The sequence below is a fragment of the Osmerus eperlanus genome, chromosome 1 (genome assembly GCF_963692335.1).
Source record: "Osmerus eperlanus chromosome 1, fOsmEpe2.1, whole genome shotgun sequence".
Taxonomy (NCBI): domain Eukaryota; kingdom Metazoa; phylum Chordata; class Actinopteri; order Osmeriformes; family Osmeridae; genus Osmerus; species Osmerus eperlanus.
This window is the reverse complement of record NC_085018.1, coordinates 13,203,901-13,223,956: the sequence shown is the minus strand read 5'-3', so window position 1 is coordinate 13,223,956 and position 20,056 is coordinate 13,203,901. Positions and strand designations below refer to the sequence as shown.

At 44.8% G+C, this 20,056-nt stretch overlaps 3 protein-coding genes across 8 annotated transcripts; 1 reads left to right on the top strand and 2 right to left on the bottom strand.

Moving 5' to 3' along the window:
* Positions 1-16: 16 nt before the first annotated feature.
* Positions 17-7,346, bottom strand: prxl2b (peroxiredoxin like 2B). The gene is made up of 7 exons (XM_062460958.1): positions 7,186-7,346; positions 6,259-6,463; positions 5,543-5,594; positions 3,810-3,873; positions 2,978-3,053; positions 2,355-2,473; positions 17-536 (listed from the first exon to the last, which is right to left on the bottom strand). Exons 1-7 carry the CDS (start codon positions 7,246-7,248, stop codon positions 510-512), a joined length of 606 nt encoding a protein of 201 aa, XP_062316942.1. The 5' UTR covers positions 7,249-7,346; the 3' UTR covers positions 17-509.
* Positions 7,347-8,014: 668 nt separating this feature from the next.
* slc45a1 (solute carrier family 45 member 1) lies at positions 8,015-15,942 on the top strand. 2 transcript variants are annotated; one of them, XM_062460947.1, is made up of 10 exons: positions 8,015-8,167; positions 8,895-9,369; positions 9,570-9,662; positions 9,863-10,087; positions 10,360-11,240; positions 11,804-11,957; positions 12,265-12,441; positions 12,642-12,847; positions 13,562-13,787; positions 14,965-15,942. In XM_062460947.1, the coding sequence occupies exons 2-10, from the start codon at positions 8,928-8,930 to the stop codon at positions 14,991-14,993; spliced, it is 2,433 nt and encodes an 810-aa protein (XP_062316931.1). In that variant the 5' UTR covers positions 8,015-8,167; positions 8,895-8,927; the 3' UTR covers positions 14,994-15,942. The 2 variants fall into 2 exon arrangements, with proteins under 2 accessions (XP_062316931.1, XP_062316921.1); XM_062460937.1 differs by having other exon boundaries at positions 13,562-15,942.
* A 567-nt stretch (positions 15,943-16,509) lies between these two features.
* On the bottom strand, positions 16,510-19,736 carry si:ch211-222l21.1 (prothymosin alpha). Of its 5 annotated transcripts, none has more exons than XR_009930436.1 (6): positions 19,540-19,736; positions 18,831-18,938; positions 18,294-18,405; positions 17,866-18,014; positions 17,416-17,548; positions 16,510-17,173 (listed from the first exon to the last, which is right to left on the bottom strand). XR_009930436.1 is itself a non-coding variant. In XM_062460900.1 (5 exons), exons 1-5 carry the CDS (start codon positions 19,588-19,590, stop codon positions 17,474-17,476), a joined length of 495 nt encoding a protein of 164 aa, XP_062316884.1. In that variant the 5' UTR covers positions 19,591-19,735; the 3' UTR covers positions 16,510-17,473. The 5 variants fall into 5 exon arrangements, 3 of the variants coding, with proteins under 3 accessions (XP_062316884.1, XP_062316901.1, XP_062316909.1); XR_009930437.1 differs by having other exon boundaries at positions 16,510-17,169; XM_062460900.1 differs by having other exon boundaries at positions 16,510-17,548; positions 19,540-19,735.
* Between the last annotated feature and the right edge of the window lie 320 nt (positions 19,737-20,056).

Genomic DNA, 20,056 nt, shown 5'->3' with positions numbered 1-20,056 from the left:
GTTTTTTTTTGTATATTTCAATTTATTCACACTCTCACATCCATACAATGGAAACTCAGCAATTACAATCATATCAGACAGATTGTGAACAAATCAACATAGGTAAAAATATTTTCATATTGTACCCATTACAATGACATAATATGTAAACAGGTGTTACAAATTGTTTAAAAATCTGTTTAATTTAAGAAAGTAAAAGAAAATGACATTAAATGTATTTATTAGAATGGGGAGAAAAAACGATTGATATGAGAAGGAATGTTAAAAAGATATAGTATGGAACACAAATAAACGCACACAAAAGATCAAAATGCATGTACAGTGCAAAATAAAACAAAAGGAATAAAAACTGACTTTGTTTCAATAATTATATAGAACATGAAGTATCATTCACCCCTTCCAAAGTATTAAAGTGTTATCTTTGGCTATGGTGACTGCAGGGTCGGAGTCCCTCTGTCATTTTCCCAAAAAGCACTTGAGGTGTCAAAGGACGGGAGCACATTTAGGCTTCATCTCGTACAGACATCATCGTTACACTGGGAGAGAAACGACACAGACACTGGATGAGAGCAGGGCTAGGCCAACCATTCTACAGGCAGGGTACATATCCATGAACTCTTGAATTTCCTTCTGGATTAATAAAGTGAACTGAGTTAAATTGAATTATGAGAGACCAACATGTCACCTTTCAAACTTGGCTCAGTAACATTTTACTGGGATGTGATGACATTTTAATGTTTTAATGGTGTATTACTGGGTCTGAACATACTGTAGTTGGGCTTCAACCGTGGAGTCTGGTTTCACCTACATTGTTTTCATTTCCTTTCTTATCTCGTGCCCTCTGAGGTCTGTTATGTTTGGGCAAGTTTCGTAGGAAAAGATGATTCTGTTCTAAAAATATGGGAATTGAAAGACTGGAATGTGGTACACACCCAGTAGATTCTAAGTGGAGCCATGGCTGTTGCAAGGAAACTGGAACATTCTGCAATAGTAACACCTCTAGTTCCATAAAACATGGACAAATGGACTCCATGGAGCCAGCCCTGCCTGTCGGGGCTTGGTCCTTCCTGATGAAGGGGGTGGGACGATGACCCTGGAGCCCTGTGGGGCCCCTGGCTAAGGTAAAGCTGCTGGACAGCCGGGCCCCTAGGGAACAACCTAATCATTTCCATCTCTGATGCAGACACAGATGAAGAGCTTGTGATTGACACGGAGACTGACAGGTTCAGCCCAGCCCAGTGAGTACGCGTGTGTGTGTGTGTGTGAGAGCGAGAGAGATAGAGAGCTATGTGGGGCGGTATCTCCTTTCAGTAACAATAAAACTAAAAGGAGACAACAAACGGTTTGTTAATCTGATGTGCTTATCAAATGACCTCATCATCTAGGACACCTCATCAACCGGACAGCCACGATTGTAAATGTACCATTAGGCCTATTTGTGAACTTCAGTGACGCCAAAGTGCCCCCCCCCCCCCCCCCCCCCCTGTAATCCAACATAAGGTCTGCTCTGTTCTGGGACATCTGGATGTTCTCAGCAGTGTCACGGGAGAAGGAAGCCACACACTGCAGCGATGGCTGGGAGGCTCTCTGGGCTGGTTGAGAAGGGAGGAGAGCCAGGTCCCTGCCGGGCTACAGAGCTGTGGTTTAGCACCACATGCTGGGCCTCGTGGGCCTGCTGACTGGGCTGACAACCACAGAACTTTCTCAGGCTGCGGCCCTCCTATCCTGCTGCCTAGGGGATAGTCAGACTGGGTCAAATAGCAATTGCAGATATCAAAACGAAATCCGATTTGATGTGCTGTATATATTATCGGTGTATGAACAGACACAATGTAGGACCATTCCTACACGAATACGACTACCTGCAATCGATCTAATGAAGTTGAATGTGTTCATTAACACCACGACCGTCGCAAACTTCCCTACGGTTCTTACTGATCTGAAGCTACCAAACGTCAACAACTTAGAGAAGACAATGTTGGCGCTTGTTCTGAGCACATAACAATCAGAATATTTCCTCAAGCCTGAGAACACCAGCACACCACGTCCTTCCTTCAATGCAGTCTCACTATGACTAGGTGAATGAGTGCCCCCTGGTGGCTCATTAAAGTCACAACCAGAATCGTCCACCTAAATTTGGTAGACAAGATAGCTACTACAGTTACGGATTTCTGACCATTGATCAGTAAGGAGGGACAGAGTGTTCTTACTGCTGTTGCAGGGGCTGGGTTTAGTTCAGTGATATTTGACTGCAAATCAAGAGGGCCCAGGTTCAAATCCCTCTGTACCATACTTTGGATTAAAGTGTCAGTTAACTGAATACAAAACAATACATTACTGCTCTTCTTGTTTACCTGCGGTTTCTCTCCTGCCTGGGCGCTGGTAGTGATGCCCAGGGCCTTGGATATGTCCTCCAACGGCACAAAGTCACCCGGAGAATCTTGGACAAAGTGCAGCAGAATCTTCTCTCCACCTGTACCACACACACACACACATAATGAATGCACGATCACCAAATAATAAAGCACAATAAAGAGCAGCAGGAATAGTGTGATACGTGTACCATTTTAGAACAGAACAGAACATTGACTCGCAAAAACAGTTAATTGATTATTTTCCCTCATACAATGTCCAGACAACTGATGTGCTACAACAATGCCCCCTGGTGGACTTTGCAGGATATAAATGCCATATAAAAAGAGACCTAAAACAGACCACGGTATTTCACAACACTTAAAAACAAGAAACATACAATCTCCTACACCACAGCTGTTCGAGATGATATGCGTGGTTTGTAACCCAGTTCTATTGCTAACATGTATGAGTATTGTTCATGTTTTTCAAATTTTCACCATGAAACAGCTATCTGACGAAAGGCTTTTAAACTTCTGAGCACCTTCATCACACTTGTTTGAACTTCCGAGCACAAACTTTCTGAAGATACAATCTCCTTGGTTGTGGGGCGGGGGGTACTTACCTTTGGCCACGATGAGCATGCCTCCGCTCTGAAGGAGGTCTCCAGTGAAATTCCCCTGGATACCCTGGGCATTGGCCTGACAGCCGAAGGAGAAAAAAAACAAGCAAAGCTAGTCAGACATCTTTCACATTCCTGTCAGGCAGTGTGTGAGGTACAGGCCTTTCACAGTCCTGTCAGGCAGTGTGTGAGGTACAGGCCTTTCACAGTCCCGTCAGACAGTGTGTGAGGTACAGGCCTTTCACAGTCCTGTCAGACAGTGTGTGAGGTACAGGCCTTTCACAGTCCCGTCAGACAGTGTGTGAGGTACAGGCCTTTCACAGTCCTGTCAGACAGTGCGTGAGGTACAGGCCTTTCACAGTCCTGTCAGACAGTGTGTGAGGTACAGGCCTTTCACAGTCCTGTCAGGCAGTGTGTGAGGTACAGGCCTTTCACAGTCCCGTCAGACAGTGTGTGAGGTACAGGCCTTTCACAGTCCTGTCAGACAGTGTGTGAGGTACAGGCCTTTCACAGTCCCGTCAGACAGTGTGTGAGGTACAGGCCTTTCACAGTCCTGTCAGACAGTGCGTGAGGTACAGGCCTTTCACAGTCCTGTCAGACAGTGTGTGAGGTACAGGCCTTTCACAGTCCTGTCAGACAGTGCGTGAGGTACAGGCCTTTCACAGTCCTGTCAGACAGTGTGTGAGGTACAGGCCTTTCACAGTCCTGTCAGACAGTGCGTGAGGTACAGGCCTTTCACAGTCCTGTCAGACAGTGTGTGAGGTACAGGCCTTTCACAGTCCTGTCAGACAGTGTGTGAGGTACAGGCCTTTCACAGTCCTGTCAGAAGGATTACCTTGGCTGTGACATCTCGTACTTTCTTCCCCAGTGCAGCAGGGACCACGCTCAGAGCACTGTACCTGGTGGAGACAAAAACAGGTGGTGGGATGTGTGTGTGTGTGCCTGTGTGTGTGGGCGTGCCTGCGTGTGTGTATACTGCATTTAACAGTATAGTGGGACATGTTCTAGTCTAGTCACACCAAGCAAACCACTGCGATCAATACATGACTCACAAGTAAGAGATAAAGACGTCAAATATGGAGGACCAAACCTGCCATATTTACAAATGAATGAATGAATAAATGTCCACATCCATGCATTTAGACAGAAATAAACGAATATATGTATTAATTAATGCACAATTGTCAATCAATAGTTACATATATTTTACATTTATGTATGTATTTATTTTTGTATTCATTTATTGATTGATTGATTGATTTATTCATTTATATATTCATTTATATATTCATTTATTTATTCATTTATTTATTCATTTATTTATACATTTATTTATTTATTCATTTATTTATTCATTCATTCATTAATTCTTTCATTGTTCCCAATATGATAATGAGAGGAGGCCAGTAGGCGTGGAAACTGACGTTCAGACATTGCAATCAATCCAGAGCCATAGATTCAATCTAGCTAACGCCTGGGACACACTGGCTGCGAAGCGCCCTGAAGCGCCACAATCTGCTACGAATGGCGCGATGCTGTTCACACTAGACGCGCATTTCTCCACGCAGGTCACCAAGCCTTTCACCTTCTCTGAGCTTTCCTTTTATACATGGTACATAAACATGGCATAGGCTACAGGCTAATTAGGCAACTTGTTGCTCCAACAACCGTCGCAACAGCATCCCATTCCCAACATAACGTGGCAATGGTTGGCTTTTGTTGCCGTAGTCTTTGTAAAATACGTGCTGTGGGGCATACAACTCCATGTAGGACTAAACTACATTTCATCTTCGATGATTAACTTTGTGTCGTCAATCTTCACAAATTTCTCTTCTGCTTGATTGGGGGCGATGACAGATCGTCTATCTCGCTCTTACACACAGGACAAAAATGTTGGTTTGACAATCAACAATCAGGATTTTTTATTTTTAAATGTTTACATTTTGAGAATTGATCGGATATCGTTTTTATCGGGGTAAACACATGGTTGGCCGGTCAGCGTAGTGAAGTTGGGTGTTAAGTGATAGCCCACAACTAACGTAGTCAATTCTTTATAACATGTTTGTTTATCCAAATATCATATGGTAAATTAAATCTTTGTTTTCAATGAGGTCGGCCAGCCTGGCCATGTAGGCTATGTTGTCCATAAAAACGATATCCGCTTCGCAGCCAGTGTGTCCCAGGCGTTAGCTAGATTGAATCTATGGCTCTGGATTGATTGCAATGTCTGAACGTCAGTTTCCACGCCTATTGGCCTCCTCTCATTATAATATTGGGAACAATGAATGAATGAATGAATAAATGAATACATAAATAAATAAATAAATAAATGAATTAATGAATTAATAAATCAATAAATCAATCAATCAATCAATCAATAAATGAATAAAAAAATAAATACATACATAAATGTAAAGTATATGTAACTATTGATTGACAATTGTGCATTAATTAATACATATATTCGTTTATTTCTGTCTAAATGCATGGATGTGGGAATTTATTCATTCATTCATTCATTTGTAAATATGGCAGGTTTGGTCCTCCATAGTCAAAGAGCCAATTCACCTTTTAAATCCCAGATCCTTGTACGATTGCTTTTTCTCATCAACGTAAATGTCTGTAACAGAGGTGTACATGAAAAGTAAAAATCCTTGTCATCCTATAGGCTTAGGCATATATGTTACATCATAATTAAGCCGAACCCCTTAATTAAAGAGGCCTAGACATCTAATTAGTGTAGTTAATCGTGTGAAACTAGAATAGACATGTGTGAAATTGTTAACGGACAACAAAGAATTATAGGTTAGAGTTAGAATCATAATGAACGATAATTTCAACATCAGTGTCTGTTTACTCTGGGCTCCATTATGTACATTATTTACCCTTTACAGCCAGGCATAGTAAAGATAACAGCTCTTTTATAACACTGGGCTCTTTTATAACACTGGGTGCTAGAACAACCGCTTTGACACATGCCCTCGCTAGCCAGGCATTACAAAAGCCCCCGTACTAAAGTTGTGTAAGGGTGACAAAGCGTTAATACTTTGGTTGACTGTAAATGACTAATCTAAAAGCCCTATCGTTTTGCAAACGGTTTCTGACTAATCGTACAGAGATGAAAAACACAGAACAAAGCACTATGTCATCTCTGTAGTTCTTCTCTTGCTATCTAGAATGTTCCCCAGTATTAGAGAATTCAACATTCCATTTTACATTCTGTGTGAACACGTTCCAAACTTCACCTAGCCAGTAATAACACCCAAAGTTGTGATCCTGCTCACCTCCTTTGAAGAACCCCCCTTCCTTGAACTCCTTCAGTCCTGTCTCCTCGGGGCCAATGCCCACCAGTGCCACACCGCTGGCTTTCAGGTCCGGCTCCAGTTTACTGACTTCTGCTGCCGTCCAGCGACACACCTGGCAGCCAAACCTACGCAGGAAGAAGAGGATGGCCGGCTGGTCACACCACAGAGACTGGAGCGCCACGCTCTGGAATACAGACAGGGAATCGTGGCATTCAATTGTGTGTGTGTGTGAGTGTGTGTACTGCATAAGACATGGGAGAACGGGTGGTGAACGGGTGGTGGACGGGTGGTGGACCGGTGGTGGACGGGTGGTGGAACATGTTGTGGTCCGGTCATGCATGAACTGACCAGCATCACACAAAGGCAAAGATTAGACATTAATACAATGAATCACGTGTAAATTATTTATTTTTTTACATTTAAATGAACACTGAAAACTGAACATGAAAATGAGCCGGGTCACCTTAAGAAATCCAAACTTACTGACAAACTCACCCTGCCCTGGATCAGCCCTTGCATTTACAAAGCATACCTGGCACTCCCTATAGAATACTGGTAAAGGATTATCATCCTCATTATCGCCCCAGTCTGTAACTGAGAGTGCCAATTACACATTATTAAACCCGCTATCAAGATGCCAACTAACGGTTTAAGATTTCAGATCTCAGCATGCTTCTCAGGGGAGTGCATTACTATCAGGAAGCCGTAGGGGGCCGAGACGATAAAATAGGCCTATACCAAAACCGAACGAGCTGTGGGAACAATTCTCGATAAACTGCATAGGCAGAGCGTAATTGGGTTACAATAGCTTTGGCGAGAACTTCTCACCCAGAAACCATTTAAACATACGATCGAGTCGCTTGTTTGCTTTAATGTTGTTAGCCTAATACGAAGCCTTTAGCCTACCTCTCCAGAAGCAGCACTCTTCAATAAGTTCGCTCCCACTTTTGATAGGTCAATCTTTGCCATTATAGCTGGAGGTAAAATTAATGTGTTGACAAAAATGAGGACTCTAGAAATAGATCTCTTCTAAATTTCTCGGTTGTAGTTGAATGAATGTCTGTTTATGGGTTACACCCCTTCAGTTGCAAAACATCACTACTCTAACCGCGCCCCTTCCAAACTACCGTCCAATCATAATTTAAACAACATGGCAAGTCAACCAATAAACTAAAGATTTGAAGCGGAGGGGCGGGTTATGTTCCATAATTTGACAACTTTGAGCATGTGCATTTCTAGTTTCATAAACTCTGACTGTGTGACAGCTGGAACAACTACATAGGGCTGCTTACATTTCTCAATAATCTATCACACCTTTATTGTCAAAGTGAATCACTTTGCACATAGCCTACATCTTAAACATAATGCGGTTATTTTATTACAAATTGCATAACCCACAATGGTGCTGACAGAGGGCAAAGGTTGAAACTCATCATGAGGACATTTCCTCATATTCGTTTTCCTTTTTTTTCTTTTTTTTGTGCTGGGAGCCTGGTACCTGACCTAGGGGTTTTCCCTTTGACTCATGGATACAATTAAGTGATTAGTAGTGTGTTATGGTTGAACTCACGAGGACCTGAGCAAACATCAGTAGGCTACAGGAAGGTGCCAATGCCTCCTGGAGATGGTGCTGATGTTGCAGGTCTAACAAGCGCATACAATCAGGAGGGGTGATGTGACGTCATGGGTGACCGGGGGACAGGGGAAGGGAGGGGAAGAGGGAGAGAGAGGGGGAATGAGAAGGGACGAAGAGAGAATGCAGCGGGATGACTGCATCAGGGAAGAAACATGTATCTTCTCATTTGTCGCACATTTTGTAAAGCATAAATATGATTGACTTGTTCATCACCATTTTGTTCTACAGTAAACGACAAGACACCTCAAAAAGGTAATTTTCTCTCACGTTTCAATTTGCACGCCTTATCCTTTTAAAGCACAGTTAAAACCTATTGTAGAATTCACCTTGCAAACAAAATGTCAAATCATGAAAGAAAATAATGGTAGATTATCCGCCCATCGACATCATTATCGAGCTTGTCACAATTGCACGTTCTGCACGATTTGGTAGTGATAAATAGACGTTTCATGTCGAATCCGCGTGTTATAAATAAGTATTACACGTATATTTTTTATGTCCGTTTCATATGCCCCAATGCCTGCCTTACGCCTCGTCTTGCATTCATCCGATTTTTATGTATTCTTCCATGAAAAATTAAAATGGAAACAGCTTCCGTGTGAGACACGGTGCCGCATACTGCTGTACTCAGCTACACCGGGCACATGGTTTTTGCGCACATCACACTGCTACATGCGCATTGGTTGCAGTGCGTCGTGCCCACGAGGAGAATTTGCCATCAGCTCACACTGGTGATGGCCTTAGCTGGTTACCATGGCATCCTTGACAACCTACTTATTGCTGCTTAACTTGAAAACAATGTAAGCCGCAGTGATATTGAATGTCCTCTAAAAACGCTATGGTTAGTTACTCTACACATTTGCATGCTTTTGCTTAGTAGCCTACACACGTGTTGACATAACCCGTTGACTCCTTTCAATTCTTTCCCCTCGCTGAACATAAATTCCTCATTACTTTTCTGTGGTTTTGATTTGACAAGGATCCCCCAGCGTATGCAGAGTGTACCAGAGTGATGTCGTCTCCAGGTATGGGCACCCCTAGTGACCCCCTCCTCACCAGCCCAGTGGGGGGAGGAGGAGCAGGGGGGAGGTCATCCTGTGCCACTCAGGATGGCCTCTGGAGGACCTGTCTGCCAAAGACCGCCAGCTTTCCATCATCCACCACACGACACCTGAGTCACCGCGCCAACAACTTCCAGAGACACCCGAAGCGGCGGAAGTTGATCCGGCCGTCCCCCCCCCCGCCCCCCAACACCCCCTGCCCCCTGGACCAGCTGGATCTCAGCGAGCTGCCCCCCCGACGCACTTTACCCGAGCTGCTCTTCAATGGCTGTGTCCTGTTTGGCATCGAGTTCAGCTACGCCATGGAAACGGCCTACGTCACTCCCGTGCTGCTGCAGATGGGGCTTCCAGACCAGTTCTACAGCTTGGTGTGGTTCATCAGTCCCATCATGGGTAAGGAGGGGACCAAGGGAGATATGGATACTGAGACTATGGCCAATAGTCCAAGTATACATAATATGTGATGCGGTAGTGTGTGTAAGCATATGAATGGAGCTCTGGGGGAATAGGTTAGACGGGTGCTTTGAAATTATAATTATCACCACCCCCTCCTTCTAGAAGGCCCTAAACTCTTCTCTCCTTTGGGCTTGTAGGGTTCCTCGTCCAGCCTCTTCTTGGAGCCTGGAGTGACCGTTGCACATCTCGCTTCGGCCGAAGAAGGCCTTTCATCTTTGCCCTGGCCATAGGTAAGTGTCAGGAGAACTGAACATTGCTATGTGCTAACACTATAAGCTAAAGCCTCTGGTTTTAGGTTTGGGTACACGTCTTGATATCTGACTGGCTTATTCATGGCCCCAGGACACTTAGTCAGCCTCCCATCTTGGCCTGTTGTCGTCACTTCGTACATCCACCATGATGCTGTGTGTCTGATGTTTCCTCTCTGTAGGAGCCCTGCTGGGTTTAACACTGGTGCTGAACGGACGAGACATCGGCGGGGTGATATCAGACACAGCAACCAATCACAAGTGGGGCATTATCCTGACCGTGTGTGGAGTGGTGCTGATGGACTTCAGCGCGGACTCGGCCGACAACCCCAGCCACGCCTATATGATGGATGTGTGCAGCCCAGAGGACCAGGACCGGGGCTTGAACATCCACGCTCTGCTGGCAGGTCAGTGGTGGTCATGCTCCCTGCCTGCTTCCATCTGAGAGGGTTCATAGCCGCACACCAAACCCCATCATATCTTCTAAGATCTATGTGGAAGAATAGATGAATTCATGTTTCAGGGAAGGGTAGAAAATTTGAGCACTCTATACTGGCTGATTGGATTGCAAGGCTTTAACCGTGCAGATAAGAATGTTTCAAGCTGAGTGATTGTGAATTTGTTGAATGATAATCTGTTATTTCCTGGTGAGACAGTATTTCCTGTTTGTGATGTGCAGGACTGGGAGGTGGGTTTGGGTACATTGTCGGCGGAATCAACTGGGACCACACGGAGTTCGGAAGGTCTGTGGGAGGGCAGCTTCGGGTCATCTACCTGTTCACCAGTGTCACCTTGGTGGCTGCCACGGCGATGACCCTGACGAGCATCCCGGAGCGGCCCTTGCCAAAGACGCAGCCTCAGAAGAACCCCAAAAGCCTCCTGAAGAGCCCAAGTCACCCCCTCCCTCCCTCTCCCCCTGTCCACCCCGCTGTGGCCCTGGAGGAGGAGGTGGAGGAGGAAGGCCTGTACGGCTACCAGTTCTCCCACCAGCACCCTGACCCCCTGGCACATTCCTGCAGTGCCAACGCGCGCCTCTGTGCCGGCCTGACAAGCCCCATCTCCCCCCTCAGCCCGCTCACTCCCAAATACGGCAGCTTCATCAGCCGAGACAGCTCCCTCACCGGCATCAATGAGTTTGCCTCTTCTCTGGGCACCTCCTACATTGACAGTGTTCTCATCGACTGCTACACAGGACAGCAATCACCACAGCTTCTGGACCCCAGCGGTGCAGCCAGGCCCTTGCCCCCAGGTGACAGTCCGCCTCCACAGGGATCTCAGCCTGGGACAGGAACCCAGCCTGTGGGTGGGCCTCAGCCTGCAGGTGGGCCTCAGCAGGGAGCAGGGTCCCAGCCTGGTGCAGAGATCCAGCCTGCTGGAGTGGCCCAGCCTGCTGCAGAGACCCAGCCTAGGAGGGTGTCTATGCCTGGGGCAGGCTCCAAGCGGGGCTCCTCTGCTGGCATCCTGAAACGCCCCCAGAGCCTGGCTCTGGTGGAGGAACCTCTGATGACTCCAACTGGGTTTGAGAACGGCAGAAGGAGGACAGTCACTTTCAGCCAGCAGGTACATCTGAACTCCTTTTTCTTTTTTGATAATTTTTGTATTGATAAAAATCTGGCAGTTCTTGATAGGAGTGTTTGCGTCTATACACTTAAGCTATTACTGCTTATTTTAAAACGATAGCGTTATTATTTGAAGAACTAACGTCATGAGAGGGTGGGAAAAGATTGTATCAGGTGATTGGGCTGCAACAGGGTATTATCCACAGGTCCAGAAGACTGTAATTAGAAATGACTGGTCTCAGTCTCCACCCTTAGATGCAGCTAACATATACTAGACTAAAGACTACTGTTCCTCCAAATCCTTCAAAAGCATTTTCTCCTTCAACTCCAACTACAGTAAACTATTATCCACCGTATTAGTCAGAATAGGGGCTGCAGTCGGTTCTAAGATAAATGACTACCAATTCAACCAGTTTGAAACATATGTATATGTACATGCATGTTATAAGTATACAGTATATGCATATTATTACTTAGATGTAAAGGTTTCAAAATTCTTTCAGTTTCAGAATTGTAAAAAGAGTTTATAATCAGTGGTTTGTTTTGTTGTTTGTTGCCCTGAAGGTGGCGAACATCCTGCTGAACGGAGTGCGCTACGACAGTGACCTGAGTGAGCACGTGGAGACGGCCGACTCCCAGATGTCCATGAAGCTGCTGTGTGTGGCCATCTACAGGATGCCCCCCTCCCTCCGCAGCTTGTGCACAAACCATTTTCTGGGTAAACTGGCACTCGTATCACTAGTTGGCGTGTGTTTGCTGAGAGCCATTTTCCCACTAACACCTCACTAGATTAAATGTCTGCTGCCCAGCTTTGTTAAAGTCAGGGATAGTGTAGGCCAGGCCATGTAAACCCACAAACTTTGGTATGGAAATCTGCATTCCTTGACGATTCCCGAACTGTTAACCCACTCTGTCCCGCCCCTCATTATACTTTTAAAACTGGGGAGAAAAAAAACTTTGACCAGTACTAATATTACCATTTACACTTTATGCTTCAAGCTAACCCCTGTGTCTGCTGTGTTCAGGTTGGCTGTCCTTTGAGGGAATGCTACTGTTTTACACTGACTTCATGGGGGAGGTGGTGTTTGAGGGAGATCCCAAAGCCCCTCACGACTCGGAGGCCTACCAACGCTACAATGCCGGGGTCAGCATGGGCTGCTGGGGCATGTGCATCTATGCATTCAGTGCTGCCTTCTACTCAGGTGAGTCCTCTCACACACACACGTACACACACACACACACACACACACACACACAAACACAGATCCTTCTTCTCTCAGCATAGGACATGAAACTAAAGCAAATGCCCCCCTCCCTAAACACAGACATGGACACACAAACAGTGTCAGTTCTGCACAAAGCGTCTCATTCCCCGTTCTCCGTTTGGTTGTCTTCCTTCCAGCCATCCTGGACAAGCTGGAGGAGCGTTTCTCCCTCCGCTCGCTCTATTTCTTTGCCTACCTGGCCTTCGGTCTGGGCACGGGTCTGGCCACGCTGTCCACCAACCTCTATGTGGTGCTGTCTCTCTGTGTCACCTACGGGGTGCTCTTCTCCTCCCTGTGCACTCTGCCTTACTCGCTGCTGTGTGACTACTACCAGAACCCTGAGGTACAGTACATCCACAACACTGGAGACACAGACTTAGACATAGACTCTCTGGACAGAGATACTGAGACATAGACTCTCTGGACAGAGATACTGAGACATAGACTTAGACTCTCTGGACAGAGATACTGAGACATAGACATAGACTCTCTGGACAGAGATACTGAGACATAGACTTAGACTCTCTGGACAGAGATACTGAGACATAGACTCTCTGGACAGAGATACTGAGACATAGACTTAGACTCTCTGGACAGAGATACTGAGACATAGACTCTCTGGACAGAGATACTGAGACATAGACATAGACTCTCTGGACAGAGATACTGAGACATAGACTTAGACTCTTTGGACAGAGATACTGAGACATAGACTTAGACTCTCTGGACAGAGATACTGAGACATAGACTTAGACTCTCTGGACAGAGATACTGAGACATAGACTCTCTGTACAGAGATACTGAGACAGAGACTTAGACTCTCTGGACAGAGATGCTGAGACATAGACTCTCTGGACAGAGATACTGAGACATAGACTTAGACTCTCTGGACAGAGATAAAGGCTTATGGAAACTAGGTAATAATGATAGTTCAGTTCCTGATTCATTCATGTTTTTTTGCATTTCATGTTTATTTGTAATTCAGAATATTTGTGGACTGTGAATGGGGAAAGGTACTTTATCTTACTGTTTTGTGTGTGCGTGTATGTGTGTATAGTTTTGTGGCTCCTCTGAGGAAGGGACCAGGAGAGGGATGGGCGTGGACATCTCTCTACTCAGCTGCCAGTACTTCCTTGCTCAGATCCTGGTTTCCGTGGCAATGGGACCTCTGACCTCGCTGGTGGGCGGGGCCCAGGGAGTGATGTACTTTTCGAGCGTGATGTCATTCGTGGGCTGTCTGTACTCCTCTCTCTGCGTGGTGTACCAGCTGCCCCCCCCTGAGGGTGAGCCCCCCGACAGTGAGACCCAGCCACTACTGGTTCACATTTAGAGCCCTCACTTTGTCTCACACACTCTCGCTGAACAACACCACACCCGCAAAAACACGGTAGTTTACACCCTTACCTAACTTCGCTTAGAGACAGCGGACATGCACGCTGTGCTGTACAGTCACACCGTACAGCTCGTAGGTATACTGTTAAAACCTCAGCTCAGATACACTCAGAACTAGTCGACAGACAGATAGACAGACATTGGCCACCGACAGTGTGTTTGATAGAGCGAGTATGTATGTGTCCTTGCATTTTCTTTCCAGATCTTTCCGGCATTTATGTGATTGTGGTACAGGTGTGAGTCCGAGTGTGTTTGTGTGTACAGTGGCCTTTTGGATTGTGTTTGTGAGCTATATATATGACTGGTGTGTGTGGTCTTTCTGCTGGAAGTCAAACCTCTCTCCTCATCTCTCCTTGCTCGTTCACATCTAAGGTCGATTTTTGATCCAAAGTAATAACAGCTTTAGTGGCTCCTTTATCTCCTGTTTCTAACCAGTCAGTCAGCGTTTGCATGTGCTTCAATTCCTTGTCTTAGTGTTTGGTTTTAGTTATATGGCCAAGGAATGTCTACCTGCCTGTTTCTCTGAGTTATCTGACACACTATCATGTAACTGTAGGAGAGGTTGTAGTGACTGACTGAATGTGCCTCCATGACCTTTTGCTTGAAGCCCCGAATGAACACACACATACACAAAGACATACACTCAAATCTGCACACACAGACTCTCACACTCACACAGAGGAACACACACACACACACTCAGTCTCACACAAACACACAGACGAACACACACAGGATATCGTTATTTATTCACTTATTCTGTGTAATAAAATGCACTTTTCAGTGCTAGACCGAAGCATGTGCACTCTTTCTCATGTGACTCACAGCATTGTTCTGGGAAACTCTTCCAGTTCCCCAGGTTAGCGTAGCTATAAGTTACCTTCAGACATCCAAAACATTATGATTGAGTCAGACACACACGCACACATACGCACACACATACTGGACGTGCGCACACACAATAGAAGGATCATTCTGGACCCTCACTAAGCCATGGACAGCACTCTGACCTGTCACCCTGCTGATGGGGGGGGGCCTTGTAATGACAGTGATTCTTGTCATTATCAGGAAGAGGAGAAGTTGAAACTGGGGTGTGATTCAGCATTCAGTTGGAAACCGAAAAGACACCACCAAAAAAACAAAACACACACAAAACAAGAAGAGCAACGAAAGAGTTGTTTCGCTGGCAAGAAAGAATTCAGGAAGATGCTGGATGGGAGCTGTGCTTGTGAAGCGTGGCGGCCAAGAGGAGGCACTTCTGGGGGGTTTTGCGACGTGAATCCCAGCCAGCTGCAGGTGCTTCTTCTTTCCACTAGAGCGCATGTTGTAGGATCGAGCCCTCTCTCACCACACTTGACCCAGAGGGGCCTGGAGTGTGGTTCCTCTCACGCTTGGGTTAGGTCTCCACCACCCTCGTACCAGTCACACACACACACACACACAGCATCAATTCCTTCATCCTTCCATTCTAGAACCTTCCATCTCCACCGGGACGCTAATGAAAATCGTTTGTTTTTTCCTGTTTCAGTTGATGGAAAGACAACTGAAACCTATCAAATTAAATCTACAGCACGTCATTCCAAAGTAGTTTGCCGTCATTTGCACTGCTCGGGCATTATCATCACGCGATACGACTGACACAGAGAATGCTCTCAGGCTCTTATCGATCTCCGACATCACTTGCCTGTTTTTCATAATGTCATTTCCACTGGAATCACTGCCCCTGCCCCTCATCATACCACTTTGGTCCAGGCCAGGTGGGGCCTGTGTTGGGGAGATGGACATCACCCCCCCCCCCCCCCCCCCATGCCTCCAGAACAGACTGGACAGGCGCCATCGTTCTGTTTCTGAGGACTTTCACCGAGGAAACAGGGATTGTATGGAGCATGATGTTGCAGCGCTTGAAATCTGACAGACATCTACATTGTCAGTCCGTCACAGTAACTTTATGTAACAATGTCATTATCAATAATTCTTATATAATATTAACAGTGCTACTGTAACAGCTACTTTTACTTCAGGGTTGAGTTCAAGAAAAAAATAGAATTTTGCCATTTTGACTGCTGTGTCATTCTTTCTCTAAGTATCTCATGTGCATAGTGATCCTTTCATTAAGATCAACATTAGAATCTTATATTACAAATGTGAACATGAACACCGATACAGACAGTATAGTAATACAATTACAAACAATATTATATAGCGGATATTGAATGGCTTCATTTGTTGTGTTTATCATTTCATAACACCGGAGTGCCAATTCATGTCACCTAAGATGACCTCTGTTGTCGCACCCTCAACACAACACTAGATGGCGCCAAGCCTGATTCTTGACGAACAAAAGATGTTTCTAGCCTGTTAACCTCTTGTTCGAGGTCTTGTGAAACTGTGCATTTTTCATGTATGTCTTCCAGTGTCAGATAAAACTAGGCCAAATGCCCTCAGAATCTCCAGTCTAGAAGGCTCACAGAAACATTCATGGTTTATCACTTCAGTGTCACACTAAGTAACTGTTAAGCCTCCCATTAAATAGAATTAGAGCACATGCTTATTAAGTAAGGTTGAGCACTGAAACCAAAAGAAAATCCCACAAGTATAATTACAAAACACTGGTTAAAAAGACAGAGTGATTTATTTAATATCAAGAACCAGAAAATACAATACACTGGCCAAAGTAACCAAATGGCAATCTGGAAATATTACTGCAATAGGAACGAGGATCCACATCAGTGTAAATATGTTGTTTTGATGGTGGCAGTTGCAGACACAATTCTTTCGTTACCCTGACACACGTTTATAATAAAGAACTAGTCGAATCCAAACACAAACTGTATTCAGAGTACAAAATGGTTACAAACTTGTGTGAAATGCGTATGGAACAAATGACCAAAGTCTTAAGATTAAAGAGGGGTTAATTAACTTTGCAGAAGAAGCCAGCCTCCCAACAGGGGTCAAACTATCTTTTATCTCAGAAGATGTGCCCCCCCCCCCTCATTCATTTGGGCCATCTGTTACCAGACCAACCTTGCAAAGGATTAACATACTAGCAGCAGCACAGAGAAGGATTCTATATATTTATATATATAAAAACAGACAAATAATGCTAACAATCGTCTATTAGCCCCTGCTTCAAACTTCTCTTTGGTCCTTGGTGAGTGTGAGGTCACGGCCATGACAGCGTCGGGGCTGAGAGGAGCTGTGTGCAGCTGCCTGAGTAAAGGGTCATCTGGTCGACAGGAACATGGTCCAAAATGTGCTTCCATCCAACTCATACTGGCTAAAGAACACACAGTGATACACACCAAAGAAAATTCTAATCTGATCGTGTCGAGGCCCTACATATACGAGTCAAAAGAAACAACCAAAACAAGTTTGAGGGACCAATAAATAACATGTCATTCCCCCGAAAAAAAGTGGACGGAGAAGGAGGGGCCACTATGTTCTAGAGACTCCAGTGCAATGTCACATCAGCATGAAGCAAACACAACCTGTAAAACAAACAGAAAGCCCGGGCCCTACATTGTGAAGATGAGCGCGCCGTCAGAGAGCCGGGCAGGAGAGCACAGTGACGGGGCTCCTAGGCCTCCACCTCGGCCTCCTTTGAGTCGCCGTTTCCATTTTCTGTCTTCTGCTTTTTCGTCTCCACTGTTTTCTGAGGGCAAAGGGATGCAGCGTTTGTTAGGACACAGCCATTACTTTTTGGGTTTATGTAGGATAACATCGAATTAATTCGTTTTCAAATGCCTTCCATGAAATACTACAGCTGTTCAGCTTTGCTTTCTAATTGTTTTGAATCAGATGTGTACTTTTATATAAAATAAAAGTTGCTTTTTATTATCATGTGTATTTAAGGTTAGAGTTACTGCAAACCGGCTCAAATATTTGTGCTGACTGATGCATATTATGCTCCAGGTAAGATGTAAGCTCTTGTGAATTCTGTTTTGTTTACAAATGTGCCATGAAACCCACCTCCTCCTCAGCTGGGCGCTTCACAGGGACTGCATCCACCACCTCCTCTTTCTCCTCCTCCTTCTCCTCCACCTTCTCCTTCTTTTCCTCCTCATTTTTCTCTTCTTCCTTCTTCTCCTCTTCCACAGTTTCTTTTTTCTCTGCTACTTCTACAATCATTTTATGAATGAAGACACACAATGAGACAATGAAAACTCTCTATCTAATCTATTAACCTCTGTATGTATGCGGTTCTGACAGGGTAATGTACATAATTAAATGTGTATGAACTGAGTTCAGGCCGATGTTCAAATTATCATCTCTTGCTATGGGCTAACGTTGAACAAAACACTGCCAATGCAGCATTTTTAAAAGCCTCGTTTGGTGGTCATGGGGAATAGTATGTATTTGTTAAAAAACCCCAAACATAGTTCAATATGAACCCTTACCATTCTTCTCTTCCTTCTCTACATTTTCAGTATCTTTGTCTTCAGCCCCATTAGTCTTGTCAGCACCATTAGTCTTGTCAGCACCATTGGTCTTGTCAGCACCATTCTTGTGCTGCAAGGGAGCAATAGGTGTAAGTGTCATAACATGTTTGAGAAAATGGCACATAATGATGTAAAACAGTAACAAAAAGATTAATGTATGTCTAACTGCGTAACCCCCAGGACAAACATATTTTTGTACATTTAAGCAATAATCCTTCCAGTAATCTGGTTGATCTGCATAACCTCCATAGTGACATTATAGCACTCTAGGTCTATGTTGTTGGACAAACTTTGATTCCCTACAGAGTCAATTCAGAGGGCCAATTGAGCTGTCTTTCAGAGGCAAACATCTGTGCCATTTCACAAACAAAACAAAGCCCCGTGTGGAAAAAGAAGAGGACTGTGAGTAGCGGGGGCGGAGTCTGCAGAAAAGCAGCCGGCGGCACCTGCGTGATGTGGGGGCGCCAAGACAAAAGGCCACGAGGCTCAGAGAACTAGGGTTCTCCAACTCACTGTTCCATTTCCATTGGCAGATGCGTCGCTGCTGTCGTTCTCTTTTTCGGCTACTTTCTCCACAACGATCTCTTTCTTCTCCTTCAGATCCTAGGAAAAAAAGTTCGTTCTCGATTAATTAAATGATCGCTCAACCATACCCTATCCCAATGAGTTATAAACTATCACTTCACAATGGGGAATCTTGAAAAAGCTAGCAGTATGCCTATCTGTTGGCAAAGTATAAGAAACATTGGCGACTGCTGCCAAGTATTGACTGAAGACAATGGGAACTTCTGTAGATCACGCTGGAGACGGTCTTCCCGCCTACAGTACCCAACACAGCACCACAGATACCTTCGACTGAAACTGAGGTTATTCTCTAGATTACGCAGCAGAGGTCAAAAACAGTTTATCGGACGAAGATTTACCTCAGCAATTTCTGTACGTTTTATTGAATCAGATTTGGTCCGTCACTTATGTTAGGTACTGTAGCCTATGTAGTTTGCAGCAGTTCTTGTCACCGTGTTGGTAAATTATATACCAATTGGCATCTGAATATATTTAGAGAAGTGTTATATATAACCGTATTTCTTTTCCTCATCAAAGCTAGCCGTTTAAACGCAGAGATAAATGAGTAGCTAATAATTGGCCAGTTAGCCATTGTTACACGGAGAATGGAACCAGTGAAAAAAAAATGAATTAAACTCACCTTTGCCGTAATCTCTGTAGTTGTGGTCGTGTCTACTGCGCTATCAGCCATGGTTAATTTGCTAAAGGTCCTCTTGAAATTAAGGATGTTTGGTCTTCGAAGCCGGGTGGTAGGTAGTTTTATTGAAGGAGACGAGGGAGACTTTACACGAAGGATGGAGAATGATGTATACCAGTTTCTTCTGTTTCAAACTCTTTGTAATCCACTAGTTAGAAAAGCGTTAGTCGATGGGAAATCTGATTGGACCAGGCTCAAGTAAGAAAAAAGCGCTACGGCTTTTCATTCGAGGATTTGTTGTCAGTCTTTAAAAGTTGTCCCGCCTTTCAGTTTTTTTCAAGTAATGTCTTTCCTCATTGGTTGAATGTGTTAAAGCTTCTCGCTCGAGCTACTCTGACTTCGCTGTGATACATTTACAGGAAATAAATTACAGGCTATTTCCAAATGTTGTTTACTTTTTCACATCACGGTAATATGAGCGGTTGTAGTTGTTGCATACTAAACGTTGAATAAAAGACTG

Coding starts and splice junctions, on each gene's coding strand:
- si:ch211-222l21.1 (XM_062460900.1), bottom strand. CDS start 19,590: ATGGCTGATAGCGCAGTAGACACGACCACAACTACAGAGATTACGGCA. Junction 18,406..18,830: donor CAGTGAGTTGGAGAACCCTA/GTTCTCTGAGCC, acceptor GCTCCCTTGCAG/CACAAGAATGGTGCTGACAA. Junction 18,015..18,293: donor AGAGAAGGAAGAGAAGAATG/GTAAGGGTTCAT, acceptor AAATGATTGTAG/AAGTAGCAGAGAAAAAAGAA.
- slc45a1 (XM_062460937.1), top strand. CDS start 8,928: ATGTCGTCTCCAGGTATGGGCACCCCTAGTGACCCCCTCCTCACCAGC. Junction 12,442..12,641: donor CAGTGCTGCCTTCTACTCAG/GTGAGTCCTCTC, acceptor TCTTCCTTCCAG/CCATCCTGGACAAGCTGGAG. Junction 12,848..13,561: donor ACTACTACCAGAACCCTGAG/GTACAGTACATC, acceptor ATGTGTGTATAG/TTTTGTGGCTCCTCTGAGGA.
- prxl2b (XM_062460958.1), bottom strand. CDS start 7,248: ATGGCAAAGATTGACCTATCAAAAGTGGGAGCGAACTTATTGAAGAGT. Junction 6,464..7,185: donor AGAGTGCTGCTTCTGGAGAG/GTAGGCTAAAGG, acceptor TCTGTATTCCAG/AGCGTGGCGCTCCAGTCTCT. Junction 3,874..5,542: donor AAGGATCTGGGATTTAAAAG/GTGAATTGGCTC, acceptor TGTCTCCACCAG/GTACAGTGCTCTGAGCGTGG.